The 24,491-nt window shown below is 49.9% G+C and overlaps 1 protein-coding gene across 4 annotated transcripts in view; it reads left to right on the top strand.

Moving 5' to 3' along the window:
- The window catches only part of ALDH7A1 (aldehyde dehydrogenase 7 family member A1), a 43,339-nt gene extending 27,994 nt beyond the window's left edge, over positions 1 to 15,345 (top strand). For all 4 annotated transcript variants that reach the window (XM_070076067.1, XM_051844160.2, XM_070076068.1 and 1 more), the window contains 10 exons: positions 638 to 735; positions 3,705 to 3,746; positions 6,117 to 6,211; positions 8,480 to 8,564; positions 9,644 to 9,750; positions 10,962 to 11,078; positions 12,840 to 12,937; positions 13,095 to 13,168; positions 13,379 to 13,454; positions 15,114 to 15,345. In XM_070076067.1, coding sequence (XP_069932168.1) covers positions 638 to 735; positions 3,705 to 3,746; positions 6,117 to 6,211; positions 8,480 to 8,564; positions 9,644 to 9,750; positions 10,962 to 11,078; positions 12,840 to 12,937; positions 13,095 to 13,168; positions 13,379 to 13,454; positions 15,114 to 15,168 — 847 coding nt within the window. In that variant the 3' untranslated portion in view covers positions 15,169 to 15,345. The remainder of the gene's footprint in view (positions 1 to 637; positions 736 to 3,704; positions 3,747 to 6,116; positions 6,212 to 8,479; positions 8,565 to 9,643; positions 9,751 to 10,961; positions 11,079 to 12,839; positions 12,938 to 13,094; positions 13,169 to 13,378; positions 13,455 to 15,113) is intronic.
- Positions 15,346 to 24,491: the final 9,146 nt, after the last annotated feature.

Here is a 24,491-nt window from a genome sequence, read left to right as displayed (position 1 = left end):
ACATCTTTTAATTGTATTTTCCACGAACTTTTTGAAGTACCCTGTTCTAGTACTGTCTGCAGAAGTGCGGTGGCTGCCTTGGGTACCTCTGTGCTCATGTTGGCCGAGTCGACCTTGGGGAAGGCTGCATGGGGGACTCGGGCTCTCCAGCCTCCCAGTAGTCGCCGTGGCTGCCCTGCTAGGCTCACACCGAACCCTCTGACGCCCTGGATGAATGAAGGTGTTCACATCAGAGGATCTAAGCTACGTTCCCTGGAAGCCCCTGGAAGTCCTAGCACAGCTATTGTCAGCTTCCAACAGGGCTGCTTCGCGTTTCCTCGTGATCTCCTAGGTTATTCATTCTGAAAGGGGTCGCACAGGGTGCAGAAAGGGCTTCCCCCGTGACCCGCCTCTTCCTCTGGGAGGCTTCCGTTCGCAGGGGCTCCCAGAGCAGGTTCGCCTGGCGTGTGTGTGGCTGTGCTCTGAAGCGTCTATTGGGTTTTCCCAGGGACCTTGCCTTGCTCCCCTGGGATCTGTGTCCTCTCCCTTGCGTGGGATGCTGTAGTAGAGGCCCAGGGCGATGTTCTCTTGCTGGGTGCCCTTGGGCGCTGCTGTTCCTGGTTTCTTAGCCTGGGTGACCGTTTCTATTTCTCTGCAGCACGGCAATGGCCAAAGACGAGCGGGTGAACCTGCTCTCCTTCACTGGGAGCACACAGGTGGGCAAACAGGTGGCCCTGATGGTGCAGGAGAGGTTTGGTGAGTGCTGGCTTGCTTTTTTCTTTTTAAAGTTTGCTTATTTGATTCCATTTTATTTGAAAGGCAGAAAGAGAGAGAGACAGTGACAGACAGAGGTCTTCCATTTGCTGGCTCATTCCCTAAATGTCTGCAACAGCCAGCCAGGCTGGGCCAGGCTACACAGGAACCCAGAACTCAGTCTCAGTCGCCCACGTGGGTGGCAGGGACCCAGGTACTTGAGGCGTCACCCGATACCTCCTCGGATGCACATTATTAGCAGGAAGCTGGATTCAGGGACGGAGCCGTGACTTGAACGTATGCACTCTGATGTTGGATGTGGGCTTCTCCGGCAGGGTCTTTACTGCTGTGCCATACACCTGCCCCTAAATACAACCTTCTAATTAGGACTTGGCTTTCGTTAGGATTATGTATGTGAAATTCAAAGCTGGGTGTTTTTCCTTTCTCTAGATGCTTTCCAAGGAGACGTTGGCTATGTTTACCTGAGTGTCCAAATGAAAGACAAGGATACAGCTGAACATTAGGGAAGTTCCCAGTTTGAACGGCATAATTTAGAAAGGATGTGACGTTCTCACTAAATGACTAGTAGAGTGATTTAAAAAATATTTTTCACATTCTACTGCACCTCTAGCATACCTCGTTGGCAAATTAAAAAGAAAAAAATAACAGTTTCAACAGGATGGGTGAACACAGGACTTGGAGTGATTGTGGGATAGAGGGTTTGAATTTGCTCTTTTCTCTTGTATGTTTCATGTATATGTGAGTATGTATGAAATTCAAAATTATTTCACACCAGAATGAACATATCTTTTAATTTTCCATGAACTTCGGAAGTATGCTTGTACGGTTGAAAAGAGCTTACAGACATAGCTTCTTGTGTTCCACTTTACGGCTGGTTCAAGCAGTTCTCAGGGAAAACGGTGACTGGTTTTTGGCTGTTAGATTAAATTTAAGCTCTAACCTTGGTGAAAAATGGATCTTCACTAGATAATATGCCTGTCATTTTGTTAGATAGGCATTTCCTTTAAAAAGCGAGTTTATAAACAGCCATTATAGTTAGTAAGCAGGGCCAGAAAGCTTACAGGATATAAGATAGATATTAAAAAGATCAGTTTATGGAGAGTCCCCAGAAAGATCCCAGAGGGGCAGGTGTTTAGCCTAGTGGGTAAGACACCCATGTCCCCTAATGAAGTGTCTGGGTTTGTGGATAAGACACCCATGTCCTCTAAATGAAGTGTCTGGGTTTGTGGATAAGACACCCATGTTCCCTAAATGAAGTGTCTGGGTTTGTGGATAAGACACCCATGTCCCCTAATGAAGTGTCTGGGTTTGTGGGTAAGACACCCATGTCCCATAAATGAAGTACCGGGATTTGAGACCAGTCTCCCGCTCTGGATTCCAGCTTCTGGCTCATGCAGACCCTGGGAGGCAGTGGTGACGGTTGAAGTGACTGGGTTCCTGCTTCCCACATGGGAGGTGTTTTTTTTTTTTGAGTTACTGACTCTGGGCTTTGGCCCAGGTCCATCCCTGGATATTCCCGGCATTGGAATATCACTTTCTCTCTTTATCTTTCTCCTCTCAAATAAAAAAAAAATTAAGTTCATGAAAAATGTGTATTGTGAAAAAACTATGCATAGATTTCAAATTTTTTTATATGGGGCCGGCAGGCACTGTGGTACAGTAGGCTAATCCTCTGCCTGTGGCACTGGCATCCCATATGGGCACTGGTTCTAGTCCTGGCTGCTCCTCTTCCAATCCAGCTCTCTGCTGTGGCCTAGGAAAGCAGTGGAAGATGGCCCAAGTGCTTGGGCCCCTGCACCCGTGTGGGAGACCTGGAAGAAGCTCCTGGCTCCTGGCTTTGGATCAGCCCAGCTCCAGCCATTGCAGCCATTTGGGGAGTGAACCAGTGGATGAAAGACCTTTCTCTCTGTCTTTCCTTCTCACTGCCTATAATCCTACACCTGCCAAATAAATAAATTAAAAAGAGATCTTAAAAATTTTTCTTATATGGAAATAAATTTTTTTTAAATGCAAGATTCATTTATTTGAGAGGTAAAGTGATAGAGAACAAGAGAGAGAGACAGACAGACATAGAGAGAGATCTTTGATCTGGTTCACTCCCCAAATGGCTGTGACTGGGCTAGGCCAAGGTGAAGCCCGGAGCTTCGTGCCAGTCTCTGCTATGGGCGGCAGAGGCCCGAGTACTTGGACCATCTTCCACGGCCTTCCCAGGTACGTTATCAAGAATCTGGATTGGAAGTGCAGGAGCTGGGACTCAAACTGGTGGCCAGATAAGAGATGGAAGATGATGGGTTAACTGGCCCAGGGTTTCCTTCCTGGTTAAGGCTGCATAGCCTTCCACGGGTGGGTTTATCACATCTCCTTTACCAGTTCGCTTGTTGATGGATACTTGGGTTGCTTCCACATGTTGGCTGTTGCAAATCATTGAACGTACAGGTGTCTTTGGAGCCACCAATTTCTGTTGTTAGATCATATGGTAATTCTGTGTTTAATTAGGGAGGCATCACCATGGTGTTTCAATAGTGGCTGCTCCATGTTACACTGAACTGGTTTTTCCTTTCTTATGTAATTTCAGACTGAGATAACAGTAACAAGACATAACGTATTGAAATATACCTTTTTGCCAAATTCACCAACTGCTTGCATTTTGCCCTGTTTGCTTTATCAGCTCTCTGTCTCTCTAGCAACATGTATGTGTACACGTGTGTTGTGGGTGCACATTACTGTTGAGTTGTTTGGAGTGAGCTGAAGACATTTGTTCTTTACCAGTAAATGTTTCAGTGTATTTCTTAAGAACACAAACATTCTCTCCCATAACCGTGGTGTAGTTATCAAAATCAGGCGGAAAGTAAATTAAAAAATAATTGGCATAGGTTACAATTTGAGGCTGTATGGCAATGTACAAGAAATACTAAAATAGTAATTAACTTGTGTTTGTGGTTTTTTTAAAGGGAGAAGTTTATTAGAACTTGGAGGAAACAATGCCATTATTGGTAAGACTGCCCTTCTTGTCGTTTCAGAAAATCCTCAGGAGCCATCCTGAATACGTGGGACTTATTTTCGAACTCATCCGTTCTGTGTTTTGTGTCTCTAGACCCCAATTCCCATGTTTAGGATTTATTTTTGTCAGACACAGTTCATAGGCTTTCTTTAAAGAAGGAAGGGTACAACGTATTTTTGTTGGGAAAATGTTACCTGGGCCCTAGAACCCGTGTGTGATCTCTGTTGTGTGTTTTGATGTCTTGTGTTTTTCTTGCTGTCTGAAAGCAAGTCACACGTTTCTCTAGAATAAGTAACTCTTAGGTGACTTGATGATTCCTTTAGGTTTCAGGAATATTAGTTCTCTTCCATGAAGTATCGAGTGCTTTCATTTAATTTACTTATTTGAGAGGTAGAAAGACAAACACAGAGAGAGCTCCCATCTGCTGGTTTGCTGTGCAAATGCCTGCACTGACCAAGGCTGGGCCAGGTTGGAGTCAGGAACCGAGAAACCCAGTCCAAGTCTGCTTGGGTGTCAGGGACCCCAGCCTTGAGCCGTCATCTACTGCCTCTCAGGATGTGCGTTAGCAGGGAGCTGGAGTTGGGAGCCAGGTGCTCTGATCTGGGACATGGGCACTCAGTTGACATCTTTTTTTTTTTTTTTTTTTTAAAGATTTATTTATTTATTCAAAAGTCAGAGTTACACACACACACAGAGAGAGAGAGAGAGAGAGAGAGAGAGAGGTGTCTTCCATCCGATGGCTCATTCCCCAACTGGCCGCAATGGCTGGAGCTGTGCCGATCCGAAGCCAGGAACCAGGAGCTTCCTCTGGGTCTCCCATGCGGGTGCAGGGGCCCAAGGACTTGGGCCATTCTGCTGCTGTCCCAGGCCATAGAAGAGAGCTGGATCAGAATTGGAGCAGCCGGGTCTCAAACCAGTGCCCGCATGGGATGCTGGCACTTCAGGCCAGGGTGTTAACCTGCTGTGCCCGTCAATTGACATCTTAACCATTGGGCAAAATGCCCCCCCCCACCCCCACCCCTTTAGTGCTTTTATTTTGGGAGGCTTAGTGGTTCCTTAATCTCTTTTTCAAATGTTTGAGTCTGGCACTAAAGGAAAGCGTGTAGCAGCTTACCTTACTGAAAAGCAGTAGGTTGAGGCTTAAGGACAGCTTTTGTGATGCAAAGGAAGAGTTGCTAATCTCTGTGTTGCCATCATCATCACGTGTAAATACGTGCATGTCTGTGGCAGACAGCAGAGGTCTCAGAAGTACACGGCGACTTTGATTCCTGATGGAAGTTCTAATCTCGTTAGAGACTTCACTGGCAGGTGTAGTCACCACCTGCTGAGCACTGAGTTCCAGCCAGTGCTGATTCATGTGCGTGATTTCACTGAATCCCCACAACAGCCCCGTTTTCAATCTTGTTGAAAGCTTAGCCTCTGAGACCCGAAATGATTGTGTGCCTGCAGTGACAGGCTGTAAGTGACAAATGCTGGCAGGTGTATCCCGGCAATCAGAGCACAGCTCTTTGCCAGCGCCTTACCGCCTTCCGCTATTGCCCCAGACACGATCGCCCCATTTCACAGATGAAGAAACCGAGGCTTAGAAAGGTTAAAGTAACACGACTGAAGGGTGGTGGAGAGGGCAAGAGCTCTGGTCTGTCTGCACAGAGCATCTCCTTAATCCTCGTCCTGGTCTGAGCCCGCTGCTGGGATGGAGAAGGCACAGTTGAAGCTGGTGGAGGGAACTGGGCCGGAGGGTGCAGGGAGGACGGAGTTGCAGGTAGTGTGAGTGCGAGAGTGCTGATGTTTCTGTGGGCGGCTGAGGAAGGAACATGGAGTGGAGAGGAAGGTGGAAGTGTGGTGCGCTGGTCCTCTGGAGGGACGGAGGAAGCGGCCGACGGCCTTGTGCCTGAGCGCTTTGCGGTTCCCCATGAAGACAAGGGTGAGCTCCCCTGGGGCAGGAGGACAGCGCAGATGGGTTCCAGAGATTCGGCAAGACTTGCGTGGGGTGCCAGCAGGGACACGCTGACTGAGCGCCGGGTGTTCCCATTGCCCCGAGGCCCGGAGAAGCTGGCGGCAGAATAGGCCGGGAATTGAGACTGGGACCTGGAAGCTTCCAGAGGGCATGTCCGGGAGAACACAGAGGAGGCAGAGTCAGGGTCAGAAGCAGAGAGGCGGGGCAGGAGGCCGGAGTCTGAGCAGGGCGGTGGAGCGCGAGGCTGGGTTCTCTGCGGCCTGCCCCTCGTGAGCGTGCGTGGCCCTGCAGCCGGGCTGTGCACGCTCTCCTGCTGCGCTTCCCCCGGGCCTCGTTGTGTCCTGTGTGGCGCGGCCCGCGGCTCCTGTCTTGTCTCGCTCACGGCCGTATGTCTGCTTCTCTCAGCTTTCGAGGACGCCGACCTGAGCCTGGTTGTCCCATCAGCCCTGTTTGCCGCCGTGGGGACAGCTGGCCAGAGGTGTACCACTGCGAGGCGACTGGTGAGTGTCCGCGCAGGCACCTGAGCCTGGCTGTGACCCTCACGTTTAACTGTTTCTGTGTGGTCCACGTCACAGAAGCATGGCCTGAGAAATGGGCTCCTTAGGCCGCTTCACAAATGTCCAGCCCTGTGTTCTCCACGAGCTGTTGCTCAGCCAGGGGCTCTGCCTTTCTCCCACCCTGAGCTAACATGGTCTCCCTGCCAACCCTGGGCTAGCCTGGGACATGAGGCCCGCTTTCACCTGCACTCCGAGAACCAAATGGACAAAGTAGGACAAACTAAAACAGAGTAGAACAAACTAAAAGAGAGCTTTGTTCTTTCATAAAAATGTTTGAGTGGTAAAACACATTAAATGTAAAATTTTTCTTTAGAGATTTTATTTATTTATTTAAGAGGTAGAGTTACAGAGAGAGAGAGAGAGAGAAAGGTCTATACACTGGTTCACTCCCCAAGTGGGCGCAGCAGCTGATCTGAAGCTAAGAGCCAGGAGCTGCTTCTTGGTCTCCCATGCCGGTGCAGGGGCCCAAGCACTTGGGCCATCTTCCACTGCTTTCCCAGGCCACAGCAGGGAGCTGGACCAGAAGAAGAGCAACTAGGACGTGAACTGCTGCCCACATGGGAAGTTGGCGCCATAGGCAAAGGCTTAGCCTACTACGCCACAGCACTGGCCCTAATTTTCATGGCTTTTATAACACTAAAAATGTCACTGCAGCAAGTTTTAATAGGTACAAATTTGGCTACATTTGCCCTTTTTGAATGGTTGTTGAATTTGGCTTTTGTAAGTAAAACAGTGGCTGAATTTCAGAGGAATTAGCTTTAGGTTTTATGAGAGAAGAAAAATTCTTTAGAATATTTTTCTTTTAAAGATTTATTTGAAAGGCAGAGATACAGAGAGGCAGAGGCAGAGAGAGAGAAAAAAAGAGATCTTCCATCCACTGGTTCACTCCCCACATGGCCACAACAGCCAGAGCTGTGCTGATCTGAAGCCAGGAGCCAGGAGCTTCTTCGGGGTCTCCCACGTGGGTACAGGGGCCCAAGCAGTTGGGCCATCTCTACTACTTTCCTAGGCCATACTGGATCGGAAGTAGAGTAGCCGAGATGTGAACCGGCGCCTATGTGGGATGCTGGCACTCCAGGTGGTGGCTTTACCCACTATGCCACAGCACTGGCCTCCTAGAATATTGATTCATCTAAACCAATTACTGTAATATACAATGTATAGAAAAAGTTAGCCTTGTCTGTTTGCACTTTTCCTGTTTGTTTTGTCCTGTGTTCCCCAACAAAGGAAAGTTGTTGTTTATTTTCGCATTACTTAGCTGATGTTCTCAAAAAAAAAAAATCTAGGACACAATATTTGTAAAATGTTAAAAATTTTTATGAAATGTGTTCATTTAAACATTTATTACATTAACACTGAGAAGGACACAAGTGATTATACCCTTAATTAGATGATAAAGTGTGAAATGAGTGAACACCAAGCATTTTTCTTTGAGCCAACTTTTATTTTTCCTGTGCTTTATATTTAAAGTTATATTATTTTATAATAAAGTTATATTAAGTCCATGGAGACAGTAGCAACATATAGGAAAAAAAATCCCAGTACAGTGGACCTGTCTTTGACTACATTTGTTGTGTCAGCCCATTCGCCACCTGGAGACCAACCCAGAGGATGGGTGGTTTGGCAGGGTCACCTCCAACACTGAGAACAGAGCGGAGAGCTCACATCCTGCCCTCGGTGAGAGTGAGGTTTGTCTTCATGTGACCTAGGTACCCAGCAGTGGTTGCTTGGCCAGCCCTCGGTGCCCTGTGCTCACCCAGAGGCGTGGCTGCCATGTGGGACAGGTGTACGTTCCTCGGCTCTCATGAACTTATCTTCTGGTAAACCCGTTGTGGGTCCGAGTAGGTTGAAGGACTGTAAATGAAGCTGTGGTTAGGTAAGGACTTCTGTGCTTGGGGCCCTGCGCCAAGGTAGATGAACAAGAGCAGGGATCATGGGTTTGTGGAGCTTCACCAGACAGATCTGTAGGAACCTGATGAAGACCTGGCTTAGGACTTTATTCTGCCATCTGCCTAGAGGAAAATATCTTCATGTAGTTAATCTTAGAAGTTGTATCACTTTAACATAGACATCAGCTTTTATTTGATTAAATTTTCAGAGATTACAATATCTCACCTTGCTGTTAATAAGTACTACTAAGGAAATTATTTGTTATTGGAAAATGTGTGTATGTCTGCTACTGTTCCCTGGAGTGTTTCTCTTTTCACTTAGTTTTTGCATGAAAGCATCCATGATGAAGTCGTGAACAGACTTACCAAGGCCTACGCACAGATCCGTGTCGGGAACCCCTGGGACTGTGAGTATCTGGCCAAAGGTCCTCCTCTTCTGTCAGCTGGGGTTACGAGCATTTCTGATCCTCAAGCTTTCCCCACTTTCCTGAGAGGCCTGGGGGCTTGCAGAGCAGGTTTTGGACATCTGGGGGACCCTTTGCTGCTTGGTTAGCTTCCTGGGTGCAGGACCTGGGCTGGGGGGGGCCTGGGAGGTGCTGTTTAGATGGATGAGATTTGTGGGACTTTTCTCTCCTGCTGCCGGAATCCCTTAGCTGAGTTTCTTGCTATAGCGGAAAGTGATTTTTTAAAGATAGAATCAGATAATTCATTTTCCTGTTTAAAAATACCCCCATGATTTCTCTTTGCTCTTAGATGAAAACCTCATTTCCTTCTGATTCCTTCTTGTGTGGCCTGACCTCTGCCTCCTGTCCTGTCGTCCGGCCGGGCCTCCCGTGTTTCTTTGTCCTGGCTCTCTGAGTGATCTCTGGCCTCACCAGCCTTCATTCAGTGCCATAGGCTTCTCGGCTCTGTCTTGTCACACTCTTGGCTCTTGGCTGGACATGCCCTTCCTGTGGCTGGCTGTGCTACAGGGCCACCTCCTCCCAGGGCCTTACTGAATCTTCCTCCTTCCGTGCGCCTGTTTCCAGTAGCCTTGACCCGGAGTAGTATCTGTCTCCCATGTCGAATTGCACACCTGGCAGTACGCCTGTGACGTCTTGGAGAATGGTCACACTGTAATGAGTAAGCTGACCCTGTATTTTTAATGCAGTGCTCTGATTACGTGATAGCTGTCCATAAACCAGGGGTTGGCAAACAGATGGGGCCTGCTGCTTGTTTCTGTGAAGGAAGTTTATCACACACAGCCACGCCCACTCGTCTGTAGGTTGCACTGCGCTGGTAGAGGTGAATGACTGTGATGGAGACCAGGAATGGGGTGCAAAGCGTGAAATGTTTGCTGTCTGGGCCTCTATGGTAAAAGGTTGCCGATTCCTGCCCTCAGCTGGAGGATGCAGGAAGAGATTGGCCTGTTCTTTGGGAAAGCTGTTACAATACCAACAGGATGCTATTTAGGGCGGGATGAGAAGCATTCCTTTTCTGTCTCCAGCCAATGTTCTCTACGGGCCACTCCACACCAAGCAAGCAGTGAGCATGTTTCTTGGAGCAGTGGAAGAAGCGAAGAAAGAGGGAGGCACCGTGGTCTACGGGGGCAAGGTAAGGCCAGCACTGACCTTGGCCGTGGTGGCGCTTCTCTCTCTCTCCCCAGGCACCTGGGGCTCTGGGCAAACTGGGGGCGGGTCCCCACTTTGGCATCCCTCTCCCCAGCTGGTTTCTAAGGGAGAAGTACATGTTATACAGAAAGACCCATAAATGCATGGGACTTTTCTGGGGGGACGCTCCAGAAGTTCGGGTGCTAGTGCTGCTGGGAGTTTGTGTAGAAAGGAGACCTCATTTGCATGATCTAGTAGAAGAGTTTGTGCTCAGAAGTGCAGACCACACGCGTGTTATTTTAGCCACGTGACTGCGGGTGTTTGTGATGCCGTTGATGTCCAGCTGGGGTATTTTCTGTATGGATTGTTGGGCTTTGTTGTCTTCATCTTTGCAAAAGCTTGACCCACAAGTTTTTAAAGTTTACTTACTTTATTTTGTTTTTGCTTTTAAAATGTGTTTGAAAGGCAGAGAGTGAGGGAGAGAGAGAAATCTTCCACCCGCTGGTTTACTCCTCACACGCCTTCGACAGCCAGGGCTGGGTCAGGTCGAAGCCAGGAGCGCGGAACTCAATCTGGGTCTCCCATGTTGGGTGGCAGGGACCCAAGTACTGGGGTCATCTTCTGTTGCCTCCTTCGGGTGCACAGTGGCATGAAACTGAATCAGAAGCAGAGCTGGTCACTGACCCTGGCCTCTCAGATGAGATGGGGCTGTCTCACGTGGAGTCTTAGCCATGGTACCATCACCTGCCTCTCTTCCTGTTCTTAAAAGAACACTGATCCTGGTGGATTAGGGCCCCATCCTAAGGACTCATTTATTATGACCTCTTGATTACCTCCTTTAAAATCCTATTTCACATGTAATCACATTGAGTGTGGTGCTTCACCACATGCATTTTGGGAGGTCGCAGTAGGCGACACAGTGGACATAGGTTGCCTGTTTTGAGATTACATGAATTTTAACATAACCAGTTGCAGCAGTGTTTTTCCAGTGTAACGTGGTTCTCACCCATGTCACTGTTCATGTGTTTCTCTGAGCGTCTGAGTTACCACCAAGTGAACACAGGAGGAGAGATCATTTTCTTTGTGAGCAGAGATTGCTTTGGAGAAATCATTCATCCAGAAATGCTGTTTGTTTTCTTCTCCCAAGTGTAGTCAAAGATTGTGTCCTCCGGGAGACCTAGAGCTTTCTCTCCTAATTTCCTTTCTCTGCTGCAGGTTATGGATCGCCCTGGAAACTATGTGGAACCCACAATCGTGACAGGTCTTGCCCACGACGCAGCCATCGCCCACACAGAGACTTTCGCTCCAATTCTGTATGTCTTTAAATTCAAGGTAAGCCTGAATTCACTGTCTCTTCTTCTAGTCCAAGGTTGAAGCAAATGATGAGACTAAGGGGGAATGATCAGCCTTGAGAAGGGTGTGTAAAGCCACGAAATCTGCAGAGTCAGGGTAAAATATAATGGGATGAACACATTGGCTATGAAACATGTGTGGACCAGTGCTGGTGTGGATGCAACAAGTGGCCCTTGTCTCCTGTGTCTCACGGTTCTTACCTGTGTGGGCCATGGAGGCCGTTTCTCCTGAACTTGGGACTGGATAGTTCAGTTAAACAGAGTGCTGTGTGTATGTCAGTAGGCCCAAGAAGGAGATGCGGAGACAGTGTGAAGACACAGTTTCAGTAGTGCGTTGGAGGGCAGCGGAGGGAACTTGTAACAGGTGAAGGTACTCATGAGCTAGGCCCTAGTCTTGTCAGAAATATTCAGGGTTGGGGTGGCAGAGACTGAATCATGGTTTGAATGTGGGGCCGGCGCTGTGGCATAGCGGGTAAAGCTGCTTGCGGTGCTGACGTCCCATGTGGGTGCCAGTTTGAGTCCTGGTTGCTCCACTTCCCATCCTGCTCAGTGCTAATGCACCTGGGAGGACAGTGGAGGATGACCCAAGTGCTTGGACCCCTGCACCCACGTGGGAGACTCGAAAGAAGCTTCATACTATTGACCTTTCCCTGGTCCAGCCCTGGGGTTGTTGTAGCTGTTTGGAAAGTGAACCAACAGTTGGAAAATCTCACTGTCTCACTCTCTATCTCTGTAACTCTGCCTTCACACTAAATAAATAAATCTTAAAAAAAATTTTTTTTGAATGTGCTGTTATTAACAGAGGGTGGTGAGAATTGTACCTTATTGCAATTATGTAATTTCATTTCTTTAAATCTTCCTTTAAATTGTCTATCAGTGTTTCACATGTGTTGACCAGAGAGTACAATCTGATGTCTCATAATGTGTGTGTGTTTGACTGTGAGCATTGGTTGACCAGAGTACAATCTGATGTTTCATAATGTGTGTGTGTTTGACTGTGAGCACTGGTGAGATTATTTCGTGCCCTTGGCCTCAGCTGCCTCATCTGTAAATTGGGGCCAGTGTAAAATCTGTGTCATAGGGTAAGGTTAAAAAACTAGATGTGTGTTAAGTGGTTAGATCACTGTGTTTCACATAACAAGAGCTTAATAACTATAGCTGTTACATATAGTGGCTTGAATAGAAGAATGTACTAATCTTTGTTTCTGAAAGTATAATTAGGAGGAAACCGCCCAAAATTCTATTTATTAAAAATAATCCACTTTATAGGAGAAACATAGAATTAGTAAAATGTTTACTTACTCTTTGCTTTCCTCTTATTTCTTTTTTTTTTTTGTTTTAAGATTTATTTATTTATTTGCAAGGCAGAGCAACAGAGAGAGAGGGAGAGAGATCTTCTGTCCGCTGGTTCATTCCCCAGATACCCACAACAACCAGGGCTGGTCCGCTTGAGATCAGGAACCAGGAGCTCCGTCCTCTTCTCCCACTTGGGTGGCAGGAACTCGGCTACTTGAGCCATTGTCTGCGGCTTCTCGGGAGTGTTAGGGAGCTGGATTGGAACTGCAGCAGCTGGGGCTTGAACCAACAGCGGGATGCAGGATTCTGATAGGGCTTGCGGCTGGTTTTCTTTAGTACACTGAAGTTATACTAACATACCTCTTGAAATGAAATGAGTTTGATGTCAGTAACCTGTGACCCGAACACCGCACCATCTGACGGCTTCTCACGTCTGCCCTTTCAGGATGAAGACGAGGTCTTTGCCTGGAATAACGAAGTCAAACAGGGCCTTTCCAGTAGCATCTTCACCAAAGACTTGGGCAGAATCTTCCGCTGGCTTGGGTAGAACTTCGCTCTGAACATTTGTAGACAGTACATAAAAAAATCATAGCTGAAAATCGATTTTTTGGGGGGATTGAGAGTCTTTGATTGCTGGGGCCGTGTGCTTCTCTGTTTTTATTTGTTTTGTTTCTCACCGTGGCTCCGCCGTCACGCACAGGCCTCGAGGCTCGGACTGCGGCATCGTAAACGTCAATATTCCAACGAGCGGGGCCGAGATCGGAGGTGCATTCGGTAGGTGGAGCGTCATTTCTCCCCGTCCATGGGTCGGGGGGCAGAGGCAAGACTCAGTCCCAGCCCTCCATTATGGGATGTGCGTGTCCCAGTGGAGGCCTGATCCACCGTGCCACGGCGCCTGCGCCTCTGGTCTCCTTCAGGTATCTCATTTCATGTGCGCAGATCGGAATTGCTCAGATGATACGTGATTGCCCTGTGTTTCCCTAGGAGGAGAAAAGCACACCGGAGGCGGCCGGGAGTCCGGCAGCGATGCCTGGAAGCAGTACATGAGGAGATCCACCTGGTAGGACCAGGCTGTGGGAAGGCGGGTGGAGCCGGTCACCGGGCTGGCTCCATGCTTCTACACTCTTCTCTCTGTTTGGGCTCCGGAACACCTAGCGCCCACCAGCTGTCTCCTCTCGGAGGTCTTGCGTGTGTTGTTCTTCCTGTGCAGCCGCAGCGGTGCCCAGCACCCAGCTGTGATGCTGTCTTGCTGGTGGTCTCTCGGCAGGAGACAGTCAGGACCCTGCAGGCCTTCCCTTCGCATTTCCTCCTTGGATGCAGCTACCACACCCACATGGCAAGAACAGCAGAAGACAGAGAGGCCCAGAGGCCTGGCCAGCAGGCGGGGCCCCAGAGAGCAGGACCCTCGAGAGTGGCTTAGGTCACCTACCTAGCACAGGCGCGGTGCTGGGGAGCCCGAGGCTGGGCGGGTCTGACCGAGACCTCCTTTTGTGCTTTCATTCCCCATTTGCCTTGGGTAGAGCAGGTTTCACGCATGTGCATAAAGCAGCATGAGTGTCAGGTCCATGGCAGGCACGTTGTGTTGCCCTTAGTGTTTGAGCTTTCAGAGTTTACAGTTTTTTGAAATATTTGTACAGATTTTATCGGTCGAGTGAGCGTCCTGGATTTGAAAATCAGAAGTCCAAAATCTGAAACTTTGGTCGAAACTTTTTGTCGATGCTCAAAAAATTTCAGATTTCAGAGCCTTTGGAATCTCATAGTTTTGGGTTCTGTTGGCAAGAGCACCGCATGGGAACCGGGAGACCCATCCTCGTCCCACCCCGACTTCTGCCGAGGTCGGCAGCCTTGGGGGCTTTTCAGCCTCACTCCCCTGGGCCCCGGCCTCCGTGTTCCCGTCGGGCAGTTCTGACAGCCTTCCCAGTGCGGCTTCTTCACCCCAGACAACTTCCCGTTCCTTTCTGGGGCCCAGACAGGTGGAGAGGGCAACCTTGTGGGTCGTGGTTTTTCTGCAACCATTTAAGGGGTATAGTTTCCCTTCATTTTATTTCTATCAAAATAAGAGTATCAGTGTTGGCCCTGTTAATTCAGTGCACATTATGGAACAAGGAGGTCATAGTTGTAGCTGCCATGTTTTCATGCTCTGCCCAAAAGAAAACCGTAAATAACATGTGTGTGCTGTGTCTATCAGACCGTTGTGTGGGTCTCTCTAGGGCAGGATCCACACTAGCATTGCTTTATATCCTAAGTTTTTCCTGTCACTTAATAACTTAGACATGTTACCTTCAATATAAGCGGAACTGCTACATTCTTTTTTTTGTAAATATTTATTTATTTATTTGAAAGGCAGCGTTACAGAGAGGCAGAGGCAGAGAACGAGGTAGCTCTTCCATCCACTGGTTCACTCCCTAGAAAGCCACAACAGCAGAGCTGCGCCAATCCAAAGGCAGGAGCCAGGAGTTTCTTCTGGGTCTCCCATGAGGGTACAGGGGCCCAAAGACTTGGGCCATCTTCTGCTGCTCTCCCAGGCACATTAGCAGGGCGCTGGGTTGGAACTGAAGCAGCCAGGACTCCAACCGATGCCCATATGGGATGCCGACGCTGCAGGCCACAGCGTTACCCACTATGCCACAGCGCTGGCCCCTAATTTTGATGGCATGAAAATACCGTTTATTGTGTATGTGCTGGTACTCATTGATTTGTATTTGGTTTCTGCCCGCAGTACCATCAACTACAGTAAAGACCTTCCTCTGGCTCAAGGAATCAAGTTCCAGTAAAGGCGTTCCCGAGCCTCGGCAGCGCGGGCCGGCATTCCTGTGGCTGTGTCTGAGGAACACGGAACCAAGAGATGCCCCGAACGTGCCTTAGAATGTGGGGGGACTCCTCCCCCGGGACCTCACAGCCCTCACTCGCCACTGTTTTTAAAAAAGCCCAAATAAATTTTTCACAGCTTAGGTCACTGCTCACGTACATGTGTTTCAGAAAGTGAGTATTTTTAGTAGTTCTCAGTCGTCTGCTGTCTTCTCAGAAGCACTTGCTGAGGCCGTGGGCGCAAGGCCGCAGGCTGACTCGGGCCGCCACAGCTGAGAGTCCTGCCTGCCCTCGGGCAGGGCGGGCTCGGTCACACGGGGTTACGTACCCTGGTCACGTACGCCGTCTCTGCAGAGGGGAGGGTTCCGATGGCAGGATCCAGAGGGCCCTCTGAGCAGACTTGGTGTGCTTTCCTTAGCTGCTTTTTCTTTCTGAGATTCTTTGTTGTTGCTGTTGTCTGAAAGGCAGAGTTCTAGCCTCTGGGCCAGGCTGAACCCAGGAGCCCAGAACTGCATCTGGGTCTCCCATGTGGGTTGCAGGACCCCGAGTTCTTAGACCATGTTCCTCTGCTTTCCCGAGCACATTAGCCGGGAGCTGGATTGGAGGTAGAACTGCCGGAGAACTCGAACCGGCACTGCTGTGGCATGCCGGTGTCACATGCGGCGGCTTAACCCACTGCACCACGGCCGTGGCCCTGAGTTCCTGGCCTCTGCTCAGACTTGCTGCTTAGTGTGAGTGGCCGAGGGTAATGCATAGTAGATTTTCCCCTGTGTGAGATGGGGAAGCTGAAGGCAGCGCTGCCAGAGGCACGTGGTGGTCTCTGAGCAGGGCTGGAGGTGACGGCAGGCTCCTCACGGGAGCACAGGCCCTCTCTCTGGGGAGGTCTTAGCTTCACTGGGTTCCTGCTGGGCTGTGTCTCCAAGACCCACAGTCATGGGAGATGAAAAAGTGAAAAGGCTGTGTCAATGCACAGGGACACAAACTCCACTAGTGTTTTTCTTCTGGTCGACCTGTTGTTTTATGTTTGTTTATTTATCTTCATCTACTTGAAAGGCAGACGGAGAGAGGAGAACCTTCATCTGCAGGTTCACTCCTCAGGTGCCCACAGCAGCTGGGGCTTGGTCGGGCCAACACCAGGAGCGTGGAACTCCATCCAGGTTTTGTGGAGCATTTCATGGGGCTGGACAAAATGGGCCACGCCACGGCGTTAATCAGGGAGTGCAGAACAGATTGGAGGAGAGAAAGTAAACTTAGCAGGAAACGCAGGATGTCCCAAGGAACCTTCGCGGTGAGCTGACTGGCGTTACCCACCTCTGGCCGGTGTGTAAGAGAGAGGGAAGTGGGTGTGTCCCTTACTTGCTGAGGACTATAGTTTGGAAGGACTTGGGGTGTTCAAGCTGAGGTAGGGCGGGGCCAGCATTGTGACGTAGCACGTGAAGCCACCGCCTGTGACGCCTGCATCCCTTTTGTGCACTGGTTCAAGTCCCAGCTGCTCCACTTCTGATCCAGCTCCCTGCTGATGCCCCTTGGAAAGCAGCAGAAGGTGGCCCAAGTGCTTGGGTCCCTGCCACCCCCGTGGGAGCCCCAGAGGGTGTTCCATGCTCCTGGCTTCCACCCAGCCCAGCTCCAGCCATGGCAGCCGTTTGGGGAGTGAACCAGCCACAGATCAATCCGTGTGTCTCTCCCCCTCTGTCTCTAACTCCGCCTTTCAGCAACAACAGAAACAACAAAACAATCCAAAGCCCCCAGTTGTGGCTCTTGCTCCTGACGGCTGTGTTCCGTGGCAGATGTGCAGGACAGACATGGAGTTCACTGCTTGCCTGGGCCCTGCCACCTCGGGCACTCGGAGGCAGAACATACGCGGCAGACTCCTGGTGAAAGCGCTCCTGGCATCTCCGGCCGCCCGAGACCATTCTGTTCAGCTGCTCCGCTCCTGTGGTTCCCCGGGCTCGGTCCTCACCCCGACTCCTCGTCGGGCCTGGCAGTGTTTGCTGGGGGCAGGCGGCCGCCTCTGTGCCTCGAGCCTGAGCCTCCTCTTGGGCAAGCTGCCCGGTGCAGGGGCCCTGGCCACCTGTCGACCTGGTGCTCTGTGCTGTCCCTCCACGTGGCAGCCACCCGGCCCTCAGCTCCCACCAGCCTGAGTCACGGCAGAAGTCTGTGCGGAAGACGGTACTGAGTGATTAGGGCAGGCCGTTTCCAGTTTGTGAAGCTGTGCAAAATTATTTTATATTGAAATATGTTCTTATGTCCTGTTTTCACAGCATCGTGTTATAAAGTACTCCAAAATGTCAGCTGTATCAGTATTTATCTTTTTTTCTTTAGAACATTTACTTATTTATTTGGAAGAGTTACACAGAGAGAGAAGGAGAGACACAGAGAGAGAGAGAGAGAGGTCTTCCATCTGCTGGTTCACTCCCCAATTGGCTGCAATGGCTGGAGCTGGGCTGATCTGAAGCCAGGAGCCAGGAGCTTCTTCTAGGTCTCCCAGGCAAGTGCAGGGGCCCAAGGACTTGGGCCATCTTCTACTGCTTTCTCAGGCCACAGCAGAGAGCTGGATTGGAAGAGGAGCAGCTGGGACTTGAACTGGCACCCATGTGGGATGCTAGCACCACAGGCAGCGGCTTCACCTGCTACACCAATGCACCGGCTCCCAGTATTTACCTTATTTTCTATATTTTTGCATGTGTAATCTGATTAGGTTGTGTGTGTCTGCAGAAGCTGTGACATTGTGGACAGATTGCAGTCACGTTTCTAGCGCACTGGGCAGCGGGAGTAACTGGGAGCTGGAATCTTCAGTGTCGAAGCTGGATAAAAGTGATTCTGAAAGATTTCTTTGAAACAAATTCGTAATTATTGCAATTTCCTATGGCAGTAAGAACTCTGGTTCTTTGTTACAGTGTTCACTGAAGCGTTTTGCTTGTTGTTCATTGACCTCAGAGTTCCTATGCCTGTTTTTTTTTGTTTGTTTGTTTGTTTGTTTTTTTGTTTTGTTTTTTTTTTTGTTTTTTTTTTTTGACAGGCAGAGTGGACAGTGAGAGAGAGAGACAGAGAGAAAGATCTTCCTTTGCCATTGGTTCACCCTCCAATGGCCGCTGCGGCCGGCGCGCTGCAGCCGGCGCACCGCGCCGATCTGATGGCAGGATCCAGGAGCCAGGTGCTTTTCCTGGTCTCCCATGGGGTGCAGGGCCCAAGCACTTGGGCCATCCTCCACTGCACTCCCTGGCCACAGCAGAGAGCTGGCCTGGAAGAGGGGCAACCGGGACAGGATCCGGCGCCCCGACCGTGACTAGAACCCGGTGTGCCGGCGCCGCTAGACGGAGGATTAGCCTAGTGAGCCGCGGCGCCGGCCCCTATGCCTGTTTTTAAAGCACAGAAGTGACAGTGAACATCTGTATGCATTGTCACCTGCCATGCATCGCAGAGGCTGGGGGTCTTGGGTGCGGGTTCCCTGTTCCACTGAGCACGTGTGACTTTGCTCCTGTGTTCCAGCCACTCCTGAGGACACGAGGAATTGAGGTTAGTGTGCAACCAGCCCTTCTCGCTCAGGATTGTGTCACTTCCGCAGTCCCTGGAGAGAGCATGCAATTGGCTGAACCTGCTGCACAGGCTCTGGGGTGCCATAGGAAGGCGGTGGGAGGAGCTGGCTTCTGGCTTCTGCCTTGGGGAGCCACGCAGCACGCAGCCTTCATGTGATGGAGGCGAGGCCGTTTCCCCAAAGAGGTCGGAATGCCTTCCCTGCCCTCTGCTCTCTCGGGGAGTCTCTCAGGACTGCGGGTCCCCTGCTCTGCCAGCACACGGCATTCGCTGGCACTGTCTCCTGGGGACGCGGATGGGCAAAGAGGGCTCTGCATCCTTGCTCTGCTCCATGTCCCTGACACCCTCAGCCCATTCCCCTGTCGCCTTCGCTCTGACGGAGGTGAGAAACTGGGAGGCTGGCTTGGAATGTGTGTCCTTGGGAAAGCAGTGGGTCCCTGCACACACATGGGAGACCCGAATGAGTTCCTGGCTGCTGGCTTCAGCCCTGACTGTCTCGGCTGTTTGGGGAGTGAACCCATGGATGGAAAATCTCTCACTCTCTCTGTCACTCTGCCTTCCAAATAAATAAAATCTCCCCCCCCCCCCCAAAAAAAAAAAAAAAAAAAAAGAAAACAACTTACCATTTTAAAGATGCAATTCAACAGCATTGCGTACTTTTTTTTTTTTTTTTTTTTTTTGAGAGGTAGAGTTACAGAGATAGAGAGAGACAGAGAAAGATCTTCCATCCTCTGGTTTACTCCCCAGATGGCCGTATTGGCTGTAGCTGGGCCCATCTGAAGCCAGGAGCCAGGAGCCTCTTCCAGGTCTCCCATGCAGGTGCAGCGGCCCAAGCATTTGGTCCATCTTCTACTGCTTTCCCAGGCCGTAGCATAGGGCTGGACTGGAATGGGAGTAGCCAGAACACAAACTGGCTCCCACATGGGCAGAGGCTTAGCCTGCTACACCACAACACCGGCAACAAGCATTTAGTACTTTCGCGAAAGTTGTGCCACCAGTGCCACCGTTTAGTTCCAGAATGTTATCTCCCTGGAGGAAACCCTGTGCCCTTTAAGCGTTCACCTTGTGCCACCTCCAATCCCAGGCAGCCAGCAATCTGCCCTCTGCTCTGTGGCTTTGCCTGTTCTGGCCACTTCATATAAACAGTCTGCATTGCCAGTTTTCCAAACGCTCGAATTGCCTGGAACATGTCGACCAATCATATTTGCCAGTTGCTCGTGCCAGTTTCAGGTTTTGTTTTTCCTGGCATCAGCTGTCCTCATGCCTTGGTCCTGGTGCTCCGGTTTGGCTGCTCTCTAGGGTCCCTGCACGAGAGCTGCCCTAGGTTTCCCCTTGCTCTGTGGTGTTACGGCATCTTGTTCCTGCATGCTGTTTTCCTCTTCATTGCTTGATACTCTTCGTTTGCTGGAGTGTGTCCTGACAATGAATGTTTTAGGGTAATTAAAAAAAAACTCCTATCTAAAGGCAAAGACTTTATTCTCATTCTCACATTGGTTGCATAGAGAACTCAAATGTTGAGGTGGTTCTTTTTTTTAAAATATTTATTTATTTATTTATTTATTTGAAAGGCAGAGTTACAGAGAGGCAGAGGCAGACAGAGAGGACTTCCATCTGCTGGTTCACTCCCCAGATGGCTGCAATGGCCAGAGCTGGGCTGCAGTGTAGCCAAGAGCCTGAAGCTTCTTTCGGGTTTCCCATGTGTGTGCAGGGGCCCAAGTACTTGGGCCATCTTCTACTGCTTTCCCAGGCCACAACAGAGAGCTTCATAGAACTGGAGCAGCTGGGATTCAAACCAGTGCCCATGAGGGATGCCAGCATTGTAGACAGCGGCTTTACTTGCTACGCTACAGCGCTGACCCTAGTTTAGTTTTTTTTTTTTTTTTTTATTGGCAAGGTCTTCAAATACTTTGTGGTTTTGATGTTTTAGACTTTAATCCATTTGGACTTTGGGCATGTTATTTATCCAAATTGACTTCTAGTTCCAATATCTACAAAATTCCTCCATCCCTAATCTACTGAATGAATTTTCCTCCCCGCACCCTCTGCCCCACCTCTGTTCCTTGATGGTTCTTTTTTTTTTTTTTTTTTGACAGAGTGGACAGTGAGAGAGAGAGACAGAGAAAGGTCTTCCTTTTGCCATTGGTTCACCCTCCAATGGCCGCTGCGGCCGGTGCACCGCGCTGATCCGATGGCAGGAGCTAGGTGCTTCTCCTGGTCTCCCATGGGGTGCAGGGCCCAAGCACTTGGGCCATCCTCCACTGCCCTCCCGGGCCACAGCAGAGAGCTGGCCTGGAAGAGGGGCAACCAGGACAGAATCCGGCGCCCCGACCGGGACTAGAACCCGGTGTGCCGGCGCCGCTAGGTGGAGGATTAGCCTAGTGAGCCGCGGCGCCAGCCTCCTTGATGGTTCTTTCATACGAAGCTGTGTACTTACGTACACGAGGATTTATTTTAGGCTGTGTATTGATTCACTAAGTGGCGTGTGTGTGTGTGTGTGTATGGATTAAATGCCTGTGGCCATCTGAACTACTTTATTGGCTGAGCATCGTGGCACAGCAGGCCACATCGCTCCATGGGACGTTCACATTCCATGTTGGAGTGTTGCGTTCGAGTTGTGCCCTTCCTTGCAGTTGAGATTCTTGCTAATGTGGTCTCTAGCGGGTGGCAGATGGTGGTTCAAGTACTTGGGCCTCCACTACCCACGTGGGAGAGGCCTGGGTGGAGTTGCTGGCTCCTGGCTCTGGGCTGGTCCAGACCTGGCTGTATGTACTGGCAAAGGATGGAAGATCCCTCTCTTACTCTCTCTATGTTGCAAACAACTAAAAATAAACACTTGTATTTCTTTTGTTAACTTGAAGTTACTTCAGAGACCTACCTGTGTTTTCCATGTGATTCTGAGGCAGTGACGCATTCTTGGCACGTTTTCCTATAGGTGTGGGGTGTACCGGTTTGGCTGCTTTGCTGCCACAGGAACCAATTCTGTCTGCAGCCAAAATGGGCCTTGGAAAACCAGCTGGCTGGACTCAGTTGGCCCTTCCAGATCCATTCTGCAAGGCACTGTCTCCTGCAGGTTTTCTGCTGTGGCTGACCTCCACGGGTGGCTTCCTGTGGGCTGGCCTTGTCCTCTGGATTTCAGCTGTGTGGATTTCAGCTGTGTTTGGGCAGTGGGAGGAGATTGGAGCAGCAGAGAAAGGCCAGGGCACCTGTTTTGCCACTCCCTCCTTGCTAGTCCCTGGTAGCTCTTTTTTTTTTTTTTTTTTTTTTGACAGGCAGAGTGGACAGTGAGAGAGAGAGACAGAGAAAAGGTCTTCCTTTGCCGTTGGTTCACCCTCCAATGGCTGCCACGGCTGGCGCGCTGCGGCCGGTACACTGCGCTGATCCGATGGCAGGAGCCAGGTGCTTCTCCTGGTCTCCCATGGGGTGCAGGGCCCAAGCACCTGGGCCATCCTCCACTGCACTCCCTGGCCACAGCAGAGAGCTGGCCTGGAAGAGGGGCAACTGGGACAGAATCCGGCGCCCTGACCGGGACTAGAACCCGGTGTGCCGGCGCCGCTAGGTGGAGGATTAGCCTAGTGAGCCGCGGCGCTGGCTGTCCCTGGTAGCTCTTGCCGGTGGTTTTATTCCTTCTTCTTTGACCTCGGTCCCATCAGGTGTCCCTTCTGTAGTGGCCACGTAGCGTCCTGCCGTAACTGCAGTGTGGAAGTGGGTCTTCTGCTGCTTCCTGGGTCATGTCCTTACCTAGCAGGTAACGGTCAACTTTGTGGTCAGAATACCAGTGCTGCAAAGAATGAATGAAAACAGTTTTAAGCTTTCTGTTTCTCTATTCAGAAATCCAGGGAAGGAGCAGGCTGGCCTCGCATGGATCATGTAGCTGGCGTGGTAATTTACCTGCCCTTGGCCAGGAGAAAGCAGAGCGCCTGGATGAATAGTTCTGCTCAAATCTAGGGGATGATTCCCCTAAGGGAAGTTGGAATGATGTTAGCATAGATAAGAAACATAGATGTGCTCAGCGAAATGCATTTCCACTAAATGGGGGCGTGATAACACCTGTCCCACTCACTTGCAAAGATGGAAGAGAAATGAGGTAGGAGTGGGGGAGGTGCTGTGGCACCGCTTGGGATGCACCTCCTATGGAAGTGCGTGGGATCAAGTCCCACCTCTGCTTCCGATCCAGCGTCCCGTTAACGCCCCTGGGAGGCAGCAGATGGTGGTTCAAGTGCCTGGGTTCATGCGACTCACATAGGAGGCCCAGATGAAGTTCCTAGCTTTGGCCTGGTCCAGCCTTGGCCACATTTGGGGAGTGAACTAGCAGATGGAAGATCTGCCTGCCTCCCTCTTTTTCTGTCTCTCTGCTTTTCAAATAATAATAATAATAATAATAAAGAATTTTAAAAGTTAATAAAAGCAACATAATTCTTGGGACTCAATAAATATTGGCTATTGGGATTAGAATGTTTTCCATATTAATTTTGGAGTTTTAAATAGCTACTTATTTTCCTGGACAAACTTCAGAAATAGCTTTCTGGTTTTTGATAAGGAAGTTCTTCAGATTTTCCTTTTTTAATTGGAATCACACTAAATTTACAAATGGAGAAGTAATTTATAATATTCAAACTTTACAAAAGTTACATTTGGTATTCATCCTGATTTTTGAAAATTTTTTATGGTTCTTAGCACAGTTCTGTAATTTATTTCACTCATTTTCTTAACAATTTTTAAAACTACCCTATACACAAGAGTACTTCAAAAAGTCTGTAGAGGGCTGGACGTTTGGCCAACTGGTTCAGACACCCACACTAGCACCTCGGTTCCATGGCTTCAGCTCCTGATCCCAGCCTCCTGCCAACTGCAGACCCTGGGAGCCCGTGGTGATGGCTCAAGTACTGGGTCCCTGCCACGCACATGCGAGATCAGGATTGAGTGGCTTCTGGCTTTGGAGAAAACCAACAGATAGGAGCTGTCGCTGTTTCTCTTTCACAAACAAAAACAAAAAAAACCAACTTGTAGAAAAATAGAATTAAGGGCTGGCACTGTGGCACGGCACTTGAAGCTGTGTATCCTGTGTAGCCCAGCATCCTGTATGGGCACTGATTCGAATTCTGGCTGCTACACTTCCGATCCAGCTCCCTGCTAGTGCACCTGGGAAAGCCACAGAGGGCCCCTGGACCCACCTGGGAGACCAGGAAGACACTCCTGGCTCCTGGCTCTGGCCTGGCCCAGCCCTGGCTGTTGTGGCCATTTGGGGAGTTAACCAGTGCAAGGAGGATCTCTTTCTTTCTGGCTCTGTTTTTGAAATGTGTAAATAAATATTTTTTTAAAAAAAATAAAAATTGAATTAACAGTTTATTTTGTTGCACACAGTTGTGAAATCCAGGTGTGGTTTTTTCCACAACGCACATTTTCCAGGGCCAGTTTGAGGAGCGCTTGCGTTTCGTGCTCTCGTTGTTGTACATGGGATTCCCCCGCTTAGTGTGGGTCGTGGCAGAGGCCATTTGCTTTCCAAAGTAGATAAATGCGTGAAAGAGCCGCACGGGTTCCACAAGCCCAGCCTTGGCTGTTTGCTCTGTTGTGGGTGGGTAGCCTGGAACTGGCCAAGACCGAGGTGTTCTGCGCTGTCTTTGAGGTGTTGACCTGTAGGTGTCACTGTTGGCCCAGGGCAAGCGGCTCGGGAGGGTGAGGTCAGGGCACCTGTTTGGTCACTGCCTCCTTGCTAGTCCCTGGTAGCTAATGCCAGTGGTTTTGTTCCTTTCTCTAT

This window comes from Oryctolagus cuniculus, chromosome 6, assembly GCF_964237555.1.
Source record: "Oryctolagus cuniculus chromosome 6, mOryCun1.1, whole genome shotgun sequence".
NCBI classification, from domain to species: Eukaryota; Metazoa; Chordata; class Mammalia; order Lagomorpha; family Leporidae; genus Oryctolagus; species Oryctolagus cuniculus.
Note: the sequence above shows the minus strand (reverse complement) of the source record. Positions and strands in the feature narration are given on the sequence as shown.